Source organism: Hippopotamus amphibius, chromosome 13, assembly GCF_030028045.1.
Source record: "Hippopotamus amphibius kiboko isolate mHipAmp2 chromosome 13, mHipAmp2.hap2, whole genome shotgun sequence".
Taxonomy (NCBI): domain Eukaryota; kingdom Metazoa; phylum Chordata; class Mammalia; order Artiodactyla; family Hippopotamidae; genus Hippopotamus; species Hippopotamus amphibius.
This window is the reverse complement of record NC_080198.1, coordinates 12,513,880-12,528,618: the sequence shown is the minus strand read 5'-3', so window position 1 is coordinate 12,528,618 and position 14,739 is coordinate 12,513,880. Positions and strand designations below refer to the sequence as shown.

At 46.3% G+C, this 14,739-nt stretch overlaps 1 protein-coding gene across 1 annotated transcript in view; it reads right to left on the bottom strand.

Moving 5' to 3' along the window:
• Positions 1-9,979: 9,979 nt before the first annotated feature.
• IL5RA (interleukin 5 receptor subunit alpha) overlaps positions 9,980-14,739 on the bottom strand; it is a 30,870-nt gene continuing 26,110 nt past the window's right edge. Inside the window, exons 9-10 of the mRNA XM_057706295.1 lie at positions 14,149-14,233; positions 9,980-10,066 (exon numbers count right to left, since the gene is read on the bottom strand). Of these exons, the coding sequence (XP_057562278.1) occupies positions 9,980-10,066; positions 14,149-14,233 (172 nt within the window). The remainder of the gene's footprint in view (positions 10,067-14,148; positions 14,234-14,739) is intronic.

Genomic DNA, 14,739 nt, shown 5'->3' with positions numbered 1-14,739 from the left:
TGCCTTGCAATAAATAATCATTGATTAATTGATCGAAGGGGTCTTTGAAGTAGCATTTTGCATCAGTTGCCCGCCTGTGTGCCCTAGTGAGCCAACCAGAGGAGGCTGTGTCACTATTTTGCGAGGTGGCAGAAAGTGTCAAAAGGCCCGGCTTGTGACTTGATGACTTGAAAACGTCCTTTGATCTCTCAGCTTCATCATCTGATAAACGAGGACCTGGATTAGCTGAGTCTGACCGAGTTCAAGGTGTTTTTGAAAAGTGCCCCGTAGGCACCTTCACCCAAACGTGTCTGATTGGTTGGTTTCCATGGTTGTTGCAGGTTAGGCTCCCTGGTTGCAAGCAACAGAAACAAGTCTGGCTAAAGTGAGCAACCAAAAAGGAGTGACCCAGGTCAGGTCACATGAGGCAAGGAGACACTGAATGCCCGAGCCTTGGTAAGAAAGAGAAGCAGGCCACTCTGAGGATCAAGCCTGTAGGAACTTTGCAAAGTCTTTTTGCGGAGCTGTTGTGGGGATGAATCGACTCTGTTTCTGATTTTGGTGCCACTCTGTTCAATATCCAAATTCCTAGAAGAGTCTGATCGATCCAGTTTGTGTCGTACCACGAGATCATCTCATTGATGCACCCGCAGGGGAGAGAGAGTTTGTTAAAGGAAAATTGAGATATGTTGCTAGAAGCTGGGATGGTAAACACTAAGAAGGCCTGAGCAGCACACGTTCTATGCATAGCCCTCCAGGTGGGACTCCCCAGCCTCTAGTCCCAGTTAATATGCACGGCGGGAGTGTATTACTGCTTGGCATTTTTACACAGTGACTGTGAAGGAGAAGCACTAGAAAAGGGCCTATCTGCTTTGCTTATGTAATCTTTTCCAGCACTTACTCTGATGTTCATTGTGTGTGTGTGTGTGTGTATCCCACCTGTGATTTAACTGTATAAAAGGAGATTCTATTTTGCCAGATAATTGGATTCTCTCAGCATTCCTGAGTTTTTATAAAGCCCACAAACCCTTTGTACAAAACAGCATCTTTCCACGGGGGCAGAAGCCATGGATGATAAATTTCATCTTCAGGTGCGCTTGGAATTCTTCCAGCCTGTGAGGTGGGAGCTACCTGTAAGCTTTTATCTTAAGATAGTATGATTGAGTTATTCCTACCATCAAATTTTTGGTTATTTACATCTGGGAAGCAACATTCAGTCCTGTTGAACCTTTCCCCAGTCTCTCCCACCACCCGTACCTTACTGCAAATATGCTTCAAGAATGTTGAATTCTAAAAAGTATGTAAATAGTACATAATTAGCTACTAAAATGTCATGTAATTTTTGAAGTAATTCAATGTAATGTAATCAACCACCAGGTGGTTTTTGCACATTATATCGGATTATCAATGCTACTGTTCACCTGCATTAACACTGATCGTCAAGAATTGGCTGTATTTTCTTTTTTTAATTTTTATTTTATATGGGAGTATAGTTGATTAGCAACCGTGTGTTAGTTACAGGTGTACAGGAAAGAGATTCAGTTATACCCATCCATTCTTTTTCAGATTCTTTTCCCATTTAGGTTTTTACAGAATATTGAGCTGAGTTCCCTGTGCTAAACAGTAGGTCCTTGTCTGTTATCTGTTTTAAATAGAGCAGTGTGTACATGTCAATCTCAAACTCCCAATCTATCCCTCCCCACATCCCACCCCCCCACAATTTCTCGCTGGTAACAATAAGTCCATTCCCTGTGGGTGCTTCTGTTTTGTAAGTTCATTTGTATCATTTCTTTTTGATTCTGCATATAAGTTGTATCATATGATACTTGTCTCTGTCTGACTTCACTTAGTATGATCATCTCCAGGTATATCCATGTTGCTGCAAGTGGCATTATTTCATTCTTTTTAATGTACAGATACACCACGTCTTCTTTAGCCATTCATCTGTCGATGGACGTTTAAGTTGGTTCCATGCCCTGGCTATTGTAAAGCGTGCGGCTATGAACACTGGGGTGCATGTATCCTTTCGAAGCATGGTTTTCTCTGGATATATGCCCAGGAGTGGGATTGCTAGATCACATGGTGGCTCTATTTTTAGTTTTTTAAGCAACCTCCATACTATTCTCCATAGTGGGTGTACCAATTTACATTCCCACCAACAGTGCAGGAGGGTTCCCTTTTCTTTACACCCTCTTCAGCATTTATTGTTTGTAGACTTCTTGATGACGGCCATTCTGACTGGTGTGAGGTGAATACCTCACTGCAGTTTTGTTTTGAGAATTGGCTGTATTTTCCTTTGTGACAATTAGGAAAATTCTCTGGCCAACCATAGTGACTTCAGGAACAAGCCCTTTAAAATCAAAGACTTAGAGTCAATCTGCACCTACCCCCAAATTATTCTGTGACAAAATGACAGACACTGGGGCCTTACACTGTCAGCCTAGTGCAGTGGCTAAGAAGATGAGTGGAATCTGATCACCTGGGATGCATTCAGACAATTGCCATTTATTTGACAGGATCACATTTGTAAAGTTGTAGAATCACAGCTCTCCAAACACTAGCAAATTTTCCTGTAAATCAGTCCTTGTTCTTTTTCCCAGGTGACTTGAGACAGTCCCAACAAAACAAACGTAGAAGGTGGGTTCGTTCCATAACCAAAACGAGTTGAACTCACCTGACGCATCCATTATCACCTTTTTCTGAAGTATTTTCACGTCTTCGTATAAATATTAATGTTTAATCATTTTAATAATAAATGTAATAAAATAAAAATATGTAATCATGTTAATAAAAGAAGTTAGGCAGTAGGGTCCTCCGTCAGATGCCAGGTGTTCCACAGGGCCTCCCTCGGTGTCCCCATCTGGCATTGACTTCTCACTTCTCTGATTCCAAGGTGTGTCATGAGTACTCACGTGTGTCTACCTACCCACTACCTGGTATTTAAATCACTGGCATTCATGTCTTCTGCCTCCCCATAGACAGAGAGTGTCTCAGGCTTAGAGTCTGGCTGTGATTCTTGACTTCTGTCCCCAAGCACCAGGCCCATATCCCCCCATCTCTGACCCTAACAAAGCTAGAAGGCAGAGAGTCCTTGACATCATTTGCAGTGATGTCCCCAGACTCTGCCCTCCTGCCAGGGTGTGATCACCATCTGCCAGTCAGACTGTGCCTTCTGAAAGGAGGCCCCTCTCCCCTCGTGCTAAATGGGCCGTGCAGATTAAATATTCCAGTTCCACAACTCAAGTGTAAACTACGACACTCAGCTGAGCTCACAGTTTCAACCAAATCAGCCTCTGTCCTTTATCACCAACCGGCTGCTCCGTTATAGATGAGAAAAGAAGTCTTCCAATAATACAGGCCACAGTGAGAGCAAGCAGTTTTTAAAAAAGGTCAACCACATGATAGAGCTGAATGTCTGGAAGCTGCAAGGCTGAAGTCATTTACATGTGATATTCCCAGTCTCTGTAAACTGGACTTTCACTGTGTGTTCTTACCAGGTGGTCGGAATAACACAAACCATCCGAGGAAATGGATGTATCTTAGGATTTTAACTAACAAAGAGTCATAGCGATTTTCTTTACAGTGTTCAAAGCGCTCTTCACACTAAGAAGCAGGAGATGCAGGTTTTATCCCTTTTTCACTTATGAAGTGTAGGAAAAGAGGTGATTGACAAGCCCATGGTAACACAGACGATCAGAGAGTCAGGCCTAGAATTTAGAACTCTTAATTCAGTGCATTTCAACGCCTAGAAATTAGGATTTGCTCAGAGGAAGGACAAGAGCTGGTAAGAAGCTGGTCTCTTAAATGCAACCAGAGGGCAGTGGGGACACTGAGGCAGCAAGAGGACAGTGGCGCACGGGGAGGGGAGGTGTCTGAGGTTGAGGTGGGGGGTTCTGAACGAGGAGCAGGCGCAGGACAGCCGTTCAGAGGAAGCTGGTGCCCTCTGTGTCCCAGGCCCCGTTCCAGGCACAGGGGAGTGGCTGGCAGTCAGGAAGAGAGACCCCACAAGGGCCACAGAACAGAGGAGATGGGGACACTCTGAGGCAGGTGTGAAATCACCCAGTTTGGAGTCAGGCTGGGTGGGGAAGCCAAAGGACCAGTCACGGCGGTGTTTTGTCACAATACAGAGAAACACAACAGTAATCGGTGGCAGTGATGATGCTTGTGGTACGTGCCAGTCTCTGCAAGTCCACCCAGTGGTTTAGTTACCACACAGCATTCGTATTTGGTACGTGGGGGACCGAGGCTGAGAGGCTCACAGGTCCGTTCCGGGTCACACAGCTGACCAGGGAGGCCAGGATCTCAGATGCTGGTGGCTGTGACTCCAGGCTTCACTCCTGAACGTTAGATGTTTACACGGAGAGGGAGAGAGGGAGGGAGACAGACGGACAGACAGACAGGGATACCGGTTTCCAACAAGAGGGGTAGTGAGCTTCCTAAGAAATTGCACGTGGGTTGTTGCAAAGCCACAAGGGGCACAGGCGGAGCTCTCAGGTGTAAGGTTCCTGCAGGGAGAGCCCACACAGCTCAGGTGTGGTGAGGTCTCTGCTCCACGGTGGTCTAGTTCAGCTGCTTGGATTCCTTCAACTATCCATATAAATGGTGTCTTTGCTTGTTTGCTTTACTTGGCTTCAGGTGTCTCAGAGTTGTTTTCCAGACTCGGGCTATCCTACAAGGTCATGGTGGCCAGATGACGTACAGGAGGTCCCCGTTAAACTTGGATTTCAAAACTGATACGTTTCTAGTGTTATGTCCCCATGCAACATTTATCTGAAATTAAAATTTAACTGGCCCTCCATTATTTTTATTTGCTAAATCGGGCAAATATATGCAGGAAAGAAGTTGCCTGCTCATTGAGGTAATTAATTTCTAGCACAAAATTCCAGGGTCTTGCTCATATGTGACTAGATCTTTGAAGGTTGATGTCTCTGAGGACGCAAGCACCAGGCTTGCTGTTTTAAGTTCTATCTGGCTTGCTCTACTCTCCTTTCCCCTCGTGGAGGATGGTGTGTGTGTGTGTGTCCAGGGAGCCAGGACCCGATGGCTCTCACAGATGAAAAGGTTTACTGTCGAGAGCCCTGTAAGAAGAAGCTGGCCGACCTTTGAACTATGACACCCGTTGCTTGTGTTGATTTCTTTCCCACAATTTTCCCCCCAGGCTTATGTATTCTTTCATTTTATCACCTGGCAGGGACCAAATCTTGGGGTTTTGTTTTAATAAATGAAACAAAACTAATAATACACTTTATGGGGGAAAGAGCCCACTAGAACTTTAAAATAAGGCACGTGGGTCACGTGAGTGGAAGGGGTGGTATCAGCTCCAGGAAGGTGAGTCGGCAGAGGCGGCGCAAGCCCAGGTGAAAGCTGGCCACTCAGGTCGAGGGAGGCGTTTCAGGAGGGAGAGCCACGCCAACCGTGAGTTCCTCCTACTGCTTTATTAAACTCTAGTGATGGTTTAATTTCTGCTGTTGCCACACAGCGTTAATAAGTGAGTCTGCTGCTTAGAGCTTGGGTCTTTGAATCTGAGGTGAATATGGTTTTCTCGTCACTTAAGAAACTGACTTTCTTTTCCATGGTCTAGGTTCAGCCAGTTCCTACGCGGTTGTTAAGGGCATATAAAGATAAACAGGGCCGCAATCTCGACTTCAGAGTGTTTTCCCTTAAAAGGAGACAGAAAAATTTTAAATAATGTGATAAAAACAGCATCCAACAGAAGGTACCTGAGGAGCATAGACTTTCTGGTGGCAAAGAGCCGAGGCTTAGAAGATAAACTGTCGAACGATGAAAAAAAAAAAAGATTGAAAAGCCTTTTCCATCAGAGAAAGCTTCGACAGAGGCTTGGAGGGAAGTGGGGGGTATGGTCGTGGTACAGGGGTGCTCCCTGGGACGTGGCTGGAGGGCTACGGAGAAGCCAAGTCAGAGGAGACTTTGTTTTAAAAGGAGTTTGAACTTGAAGGTGCTGGCGTTCAGTGTTTTGGACGGGGTGACATAGGCACATGTGCTTTTGCTTAGATGCTTCAAAGAAAGGAAATACTGGAGGGCAGGATATTGAGAGGCTGCTGCAGTGATCCTGAGAGATGATGCAGATAACAGGACAAAGAATGAGAATATTTGGGGGGAAAATGAGAAATGTACTCTGGTTCAATTTGCTGGCAATTCACTACCAACTGTGTTAAAGGTTTCTCGTTCTGAACCGCGTTTACATACACATCTATTACCTAGAAGAGAGGGATACTGGGGGGAAAAAAAACAACGTTAATTTTTTGAAAAGAAATGGTTTTCGAAAAGTTGATACGCTGGACCTTGATTTATAGGCCCTGGAAACAGGAATAGCTGCACAGGTGTCGTCACAGAGACCGTTGGGCTGACACAAAGTCCTATTCTAATTAGGTTTTTCACCTTTACTCGTGCCATCAAAGATTGTTTTCAGTTCTCTATTCTTGCTTCTAGAAATCCACTTTTTCCTTAACAAATTAGCACCTAAGATTTATTAATTCCACCAGCAGATGGTTCTGACACATATAAGCCTGCCCATGAATACGTTTGGATTTTTAATCAGGATGTCTTCTGCCCACGCAGGGTTCCTCCCCAGGCTGCATCAGTAGCTTCAGGCCTTGAGGCATTTCAATGAGGCTCAGGTGGCTGAGCTGTTGGCAAACTGCCCTTTCCCCTCCCGTCTCCCCAGCACGTCCCCTGCCACCCGCAGTCAGCGCATCCCAAATACTAAAGACACGGGGCTGAAATCCTTATTGGAAAGGCTGTCGTGCAGAACCACTGTTTGTTCTGAGCTTGTGACTGCGACGGCTCTTGGGAGGAAGGTGGCTTCCCACCCTGTCCTGGTGGGAGATGGCAAGAGGGCGGTGCCAACGTCTAAGGACCCTGCTGACGAGGGTATTTACTGTGAAGTGTGCACACTCTGATTTGCCATGACAAGGTAGTGAAAACACGACACACCGCTAAAAACCCAAGTCCTTTTATATAGCCATGTACACATCATAACGTAGCCACATGATGAGCAGAAAGAGACCCAGGCTACACCAGCCACATGGCCAGGCGCCCACGAGTCTCCTTGGTTATTTCCAATCATGTTCTCATTAGACACCCGTCTTCCTCTCCATGACTTTATTTTAGGCCTTGATGATCTCTACCAAATAGCATTTGGTTCCACCTATTTGCAAGGAGGTGTGCCGAAGTGGAAAGAGGGTTCAAGAGGGTCCAATAAGCATTGAGCTCTTCGAAGAGTCAGGGACTGTCCCAGATGCGGCAGATTAAAAAACTGCATTTCACATGAGCCCCATCGTCCTGGATAGTCCATGTACAATTAGCCTCTCCAAAAGTGGGGCTGAGGCCCAGAACGAGGCCCCAGAGGCAGGATCAGCCAAACTCTGCTTTTGAAGGTTTCGTGAATAAGGAAACGTGGGGTACGGGTTCCCAAAGACTGAGGGTGAGTTCCACAAGCCAGAAGAGGAAGGTCCTCACCCACTGGGGAGACACACGGGCTGCTCTCTGCTCCCCCTGACTCCCATATCCCAGTATCAGGTGGTGATACGGGCTCCGTACCCAGGTGACGGCTGCTGCTAAGGTGGAGGGAGGTGGGTCTGAAGCCGGCACCTCGCCAAACAGAGAAGCACTGGCCACACTGGGGGAGACTCTCTTTTTCTCACCCAGCCTCCTAGGCAGAGGCAGTTTCCACAGCCCTAGGTTTCCCGGCCCCAGTTTGAAAGAGATCAGATGTGGAGTAATAAGTTGAAGAAGGGGTAGGGTTTGGGTTTGTCTGTTTGTTTTGCAGGACTTTTCCTGATGATTTGGATATTCAGCAGAATCACCCAGGGCGGCTGTGGTCAACGTGGGGGCGGGAAGCCAGCATCAGCATCACCTGAGAGCTGACGGGACCCGCAGATTCGCAGACCCCGCCCGGACCTGCTCAGGCACAAACTCTGATCTAGTTTAATGACCCCTCCAGGTGATTCTGATGCACTCAAGTTTGAGAGCGCCTAACATTAGGCGGTTACAGCTTGCTAAACACCATTCGCAGAGCTTCTCCATCAATCAGGTGATCAAATATTTTGCCAATCATTGCAGCCCTTCCATGGGCCATGCCCTCCGGGTCCCACCCCTAAGCAGGCTTCGGCTTGTTTCCCGACGGTCCCCTCCACATTCCCGGGGTCGCTTGGACCTGTGTTCAACCCCTCGCTCTGCCATTTCCTAGGTAACACGCTCTCTGAGCCACAGTAATTGCTGCTTTTGTAACACGGGGGCAATAACACTGAGAAGACCATGTAGGCGTCCCAGGATGAGAGGTGGTGTGTGTGAAGCGTCTGGTGCAGCTCCAGACACTCGGTGTCTTAGCTCAGGCTACTGTAACAGAGCACCACAGCCTGGGGGCTTATGAACAACAGAAGTTCGTTTCTCACCGTTTCGGAGGCTGAAAACGGATCTGGGTGTCCGCGTGCTGGGGTTCGGGTGTGGGCCCTCTTCCTGGTTGCAGAATGCCAGCTGCTCGTATCATCACACAGCGGAGACACCCTTTGGGGTCCCTTTACATGAGCACTAATCCCATTCCTGAGCCTTCCACCCTCATTACCTAATCGCCTCCCAAAGGTCCCACCTCCAAATACCATCACACTGGGGTGTAGAGTTTCAGCACAGGAATGGGAGGTGGGGCGCGTTCAGCCCATACCTCTGGGAAACAGGCCATAACTGACGGCTGCCAGACCACTGAGCCAACTGTCCAGGCCCCAAGTCCCCTCTAGTTGCAGTGCATGGTTATCAGAAACACAACCCCTGGAAGGATTTGGGAGTCCGTGTGCCCCATTCCTGGATCAAACCGACTAGATTAACCAAGAAAAACATGTAAAGAGTCTGCCACGGTGGAGGGTGTTCTGAGTGCTGCAACCTATCCCTGTTCTAAGTTTCCTGCCCCCGGGCCACGTACCATCAACACTGTTTAGGTCCTTCAAGTAGCAACTGTCCTTCCTGTCCCCTCTCTGCCCAGGACACCCACGGCTCATCACAAAGGCCACTGATCTAGTTGCAGACTCATACAGGAGGATAGCAGAGGAGGAGTTCCTGTCCAGATGGGCATGTTTGATGGGATACGTGGAGGACCCCTTCCAAACCTCCAAGGCTAGGGTTGACCCAGCCCTACTCGATCAGACGGCCAACAAGTTGCTCTGAAGTCTTTGCAAGCAGACATCTCTTTAGAAGATTCACTCTTGATTGAGTGATCCCCTTTCACCACAGTTCCACACAATGCCTTTCTCCGTATATTCCCGGAATATCAAGGCTGCCTTCGAGAATATAATCTTCAAGCAAAATCCTGTCCCCGCACTTGGTATGGACTGATACATTAGCTTTTTCTGTTTTTAAATTAGTTTGCCTCCAATGATTATGACTTGATCGTTCCCATGGAGCTTGAGGTTGTGTATTTCTCTCTCACTCACACACACACACACACTACACACACACACATAAACATGCTACTTGAAAGAAAAGGTATTACAGAACTCAATAAAAACACCATGCCTCCCACTTGCTGTAGGGAGGACAGTCTTGAATCCAAGTTCACTATTCATTCCACAATGGTGCAAAATGCTTTCTGCCTGAGATTTTAGCTAATCGTCACCATTGGCAGCTGAACCAGCTGAACCTGGCACTCACTACCAGAGTAAGCCCCGTTGACGTTAGCCTTAATAACTGCCTCTTGCACAGAAAAGTTTGAGGTAAGTAATGCAGATCAGGAGACTGGCCGGTGAGGAGGTGCTGCCCTGTGCAGAGAGCAGGCCCAGCAGGACAGTCAGATGAATCAATCCCCCTGCGTGAGTTAGGAGTCTGTGATGAGGCGTCCACATTTGTAAGGGATTTGTCTGGGTGTATCGTCTTGCAGCTAAATTGAGTGCCCGGTAAACTCCAAACTCTGCTTTGCCAAGAAACAGCCGTTCCCATTCTTATCACTGAGGCTGGTGGGGGAGAGTTGGTTCTCAGAATGTTCCAGGGACAGTCAAAACACAGAGTCCTCCAGGGTCTCAAATCCAGCCTCCTCCACATAACTTATGACTTCAATTTCTGTGTCACCGGAACCAGTTTTCTGCAAAACAAACCATCCTTCCTTAGATATCTCCTAGAGAACTTTTTGAATCTTTGAATTTCTTTACAATGGGTTTCAAGTTGATTTTGCTTATAAAAATAGTAAATGTTCACTGAAGAAAATATGGAGAATCAAGTAGGAAGAAGACAAAAAAAAAAAAACAACACCCATAAACTTACCTCCCAAGCACAGCCCATTGTTTCTCTTCAGGCCTTTCTTTCTAGGTATAAACTTATCTTTACAGTTATATGAAGAGCTTTATAAGTGGATTTCTTTCTGTGTAACATCACATCTTATTTTAAATTACATACAGCTGGCCCTCCGTATCCACAGGCTTCACCCTTTTATATAAGGGACTTGAGCATCTGCGGATGTTGGTACCCGAGGGGTCTCCTGAAACCATGTTCCCTGCAGATACTGAGAGACAACTGTTTGCTCTTTGGCTGCATCATTTTGAATAGCTCCATCGTATGCCATCCACAGTTTACTATAATCCTCCCTTACATTGGAGTATTATGTCCAATTTTGGCTATTATCAATAATGCTGATATTAATTGCAAAATTTATGACCAAAAAAATACCTCTTGTAAGAGATCAAATTCATTGACCCCCTTTACTCATGTAGCACATTTTTTTCATATTTTTTAAAAATTGAAGTATAGTTGATTTACAATGTGCCAATCGCTGCTGTACAGCAAAGTGACACATATATACATTCTTTTTTTAATATTCTTTTCCATTATGGTTTATGCCAGGATATTGAATATAGTTCCCTGTGCTCTCCAATAGGACCTTGTTGTTTATCCATTCTACGTGTGATAGTTTGCATCTCCCAACCCCAAACGGCTAGCCCATCCCTCTCCCCCACCTCCCCCTTGGCAACCACAAGTCTGTTCTCTGTGTCTGTGAGCCTGTTTCTGTTTCATAGGTAGGTTCATCTGTGCCATATTTTAGATTCCATGTATAAGTGATATCATATGGCATTTGTCTTTTTCTGATTTACTTCACTTAGTATGGTAATATCTCGTTGCATCCACGTTGCTGCGAATGACATGCGTTCTTTTTTATGGCTGAGTAGCATTCCATTGTATATATGTACCACATCTTCTTAATCCATTCACCTGTCAGTGCACATTTAGGTTGTTCTCATGTCTTGGCTATTGTGAACAGTGCTGCTATGAACATAGGGGTTCATGTATCTTTTTGAATTATAGTTTTTTCCAGATATATTCCTAGGAGTGGGATTGCTGAATCATGTGATAATTCTATTTTTAGTTTTCTGAGGACCCTCCATACTGTTCTCCATAGTGGCTGCACCACCTTACGTTGTCACCACCAGTGTAGGAATCATTCAGCATGTTTGTAATACCTACTCTGGTGGACACCATATGAGGCACTGAATCGGCAGTGATGAACACAGCAGCCGTGCTCTCTGCCGTGTGTACTTTGAATAGTTTGTGGTCTACTTAGTCTAGGAAAGAACCCTCTCCGGTTACCAGTGTAGAAGCAAAGAATGGCTGGAAACTAGTCTTCAACAAATAGAAAGCTCAGAATAAGAGTTGTGTTAGTGAGCCTTTTCTATGGCTAGACCGGCTTATCCCCTTCCTTCCTCCCTCCCACGCCTCTCCCGCCAGTACCTGTTTCTTGAGTGTTAACAAAACAATTTCTAACTCAAGCCTGGACAAGCAAAAACCTGTTTAACGGCCTCTCTGGGATGCCAGCTAGCCTCCAAATCCCAGGACTCTGGGTACTGACATCAAGCTCAGAGGTGCAAGAGGTGATGAAAAGCAAAGGGTTTCCTTTCCCACCTGCGGAAGGCTTCCTGGTGGTTTGCCCACAGCCCTAATGGGCCCCCTCATGGTCCTTGAGGCAGAGGCCCCGAACGTGGGCTGCACAGGCTCTGCCTTTGGAGGTAGAGGCTGGGGCACTGCTGCATGTGGCCCAGGTGTGGTCAGCTCCGTACTGAGTCACCTGCTCCCCCAGGTGGAGGTATAGACGGTCGAACTGGCAGCAGGAAGTGACCCTTCATTTTCCCAGTTCTCCCTGCTCTCCTCCCACCCCGAGGCCCTCTCCTTCCCTCCTCTCCCCCCTCCCTCCCCCGCTCCATCCCTCTCCCCGTTCTCTCCCCTGTCCCTCTCACTGATCTGTTTTTACCTGACCCACTGCAATGTGAGAGGAGAGTGCTTTGTCCGGAAGAGCTTGGCAGTGATGGGTTCTGACATGAATCCTTTGCTTATTCTGAAACCAGCCTATCTACCCCAAGAGTTGTTCTTTTGCACACACGACCTGATTTTAATTAACAACAAACCACAAACTTATACAGTAAGCTGTTAAGCCAGTTTCTTTTACCAACCTCAGAATGGCAACCTCAGAAATCTTTGGGGGCTCTGAAGGGAAACGAGAGAGCAGCATCAAGCTGTGCCTTTCAGAGGCCGGGACTGATGACGTGAGCCTGCTGCTCACACCACAGGCGCTTTCCAGGGATGAGAGCGCCAGGGCTGCTGGAACTCACGAATTCACATGAAGGGAAACAAAACGTGTTTCATAGCGGGGCACGCTCTCCTTCCAGAGAAGCTGCGGGTTAACGAGAGCAAGCCAGTGGTTCCCCAGATAAAGGAGACCACAAGGGAAGAACTGAGGGCAGGTGTGATTCAGGGGCGAGCCTCGATTCTCTGCTCCACTAGGTCAGTAACCATCATCCACTAAATCAGACTAAATACCCAGACTGCTAGTTCTAAAGAAAGGTCGCCGCTTGCTGCAGTGATCCATTTCGGTGAGTGTTCCAGCGACTCTCCTGCCCCTGCGACGAGTCACCAGTTGACTCATCCAGCCATGAGTCACTTTATCGGAGAGAAAACTAAATTTGCTGAGAAAATTGCTCGATGAGGGTCTGCAGCCTGGGGGCTGAGCCTGGCTCGTTGCCTGACTTTGTAAATAAAGTTTTACCGGCCAGAGCCATTTGCATACTGTCTGCGGCTGTCTTCACACCACAGTGGCCATGTGATAAAGTGTTTACTCTCTGGCTCTTTATAGAAAGTCGGCTGGCCCCTGATCTAAACAACCATTCCATTTAAGGACAGATTTGACAAGCAATGTGCAGTACATGGAACATCACAAGACCTTGCTGACAGAAATCAAAGAAAACCTACAAAAATAAGCTGAGATGTCATGTGTACAGATTGGAAGTCTCGTTATTAAGATGTACCCCAAATGCACCTGTAATACAAGACAGTCCTGATCAGGATCCCAGCAGCCTTTTTTGTTGAAATTTATAAACTGGCTTTAAAATTGATGTGGGAATAAAAAGGACCTAGAATAACCAAAACAACTTTGAACAATCATGTTTGGAAGCCTTCTACTGCCTGGTCTCCAAGTTTACAATAAAGCGCCACTCATCAAGATAGTATCGTATTAGCATGAAGTTAGACAAATAGATCAGTGAAACCAGATAGTCCAGAAGTAGGCACAGATATATAGGCACAACGTATTTTCAACAAAGATGCCAAGGCAATTCACTAGGGAAAGGACGACTTCTACCACGTGATGCTAGAACAAGTGGATGCCATAGGTAAGTGAGCATTCAGTTAAGCCTAAGTGCTCTGAATGGTTAACAGCGGCTAAGAAAAGATATTTAGGGAAATCATTTACATTCTTTATGGTTATTTATACTAAGGAATTAGGAAAAAATCCTCTGAAAAACTTTGTTGATTGGGGTACCCAGGTGCAGAAACATGGATTCTTAAAACATCAGAGCTAAACAGGGCATCGGACCATCCTCATCTCTGTCGCTTACTGTACAGATAAGGAAGTCGGGGCCCCTGGAGTTGAAGGAATTGCCCAAGGTCAGTTAAAATTCAAGTCTGACAGGTGAGGACACTCATAATTGAGTAGGACCTTTGCAATGTTCAAAGACTGTAACGAATGTATATTAACAAAACAGTGAAAGAGCAGAATGACTAAAGCAACATGAAGGTATCTGGCCCCCTGGGTAAAGACCCTGCCTTATAACATGGAAAATGAGTGACTCAATGACAGGTCCCTGGGGACCGAACCCTATCTATCATAAGAACCTTCAATATTACCTCATAGTTGACGGTTACAAAGAAATCCTTAATGTTACTTTTTGGTGCCGGAACAGGTGGAAACAACTTGGTCCATAAGTGGCATCTGAAAACAGAGTAAAGGAGGGGAATAGATGAGCAAGAACAGCCTTTCTTGTCCTTAAATATCTGCTCTAAAAATTGACCCAGTTAGTCCCCAGACCTGCTGTTTTGTAAATTCAAAATCTTCATTGACTAAGATTTCCAAATGTCTACATTGTAATAATGGTTGCAGACTTTGGGGGTACCACAAGTCTCTGGTGGGACTTCTGAATCATCCAAAAAAGACAGAATGACAATTGCTTCATGTTGGTGCCTGTTACCAGGCCTGATTTCTCTCTTTTTTTTTAATTAATTTTCAGCTGCGTTGGGTCTTCTTTGCTGCATGCAGGCTTTCTCTAATTGCGGTAAACAAGGGCTACTCTTTGTTGTAAGTGCATGGGCTTCTCATTGTGGAGCAGGGCTCTAGGCACGCAAGCTTCAGTAGTTGCAGCATGCGGACTCAGTCGCTGTGGTGCACAGGCTTAGCTGCTCTGCGGTATGTGGGATCTTCCCTGACCAGGGACTGAACCC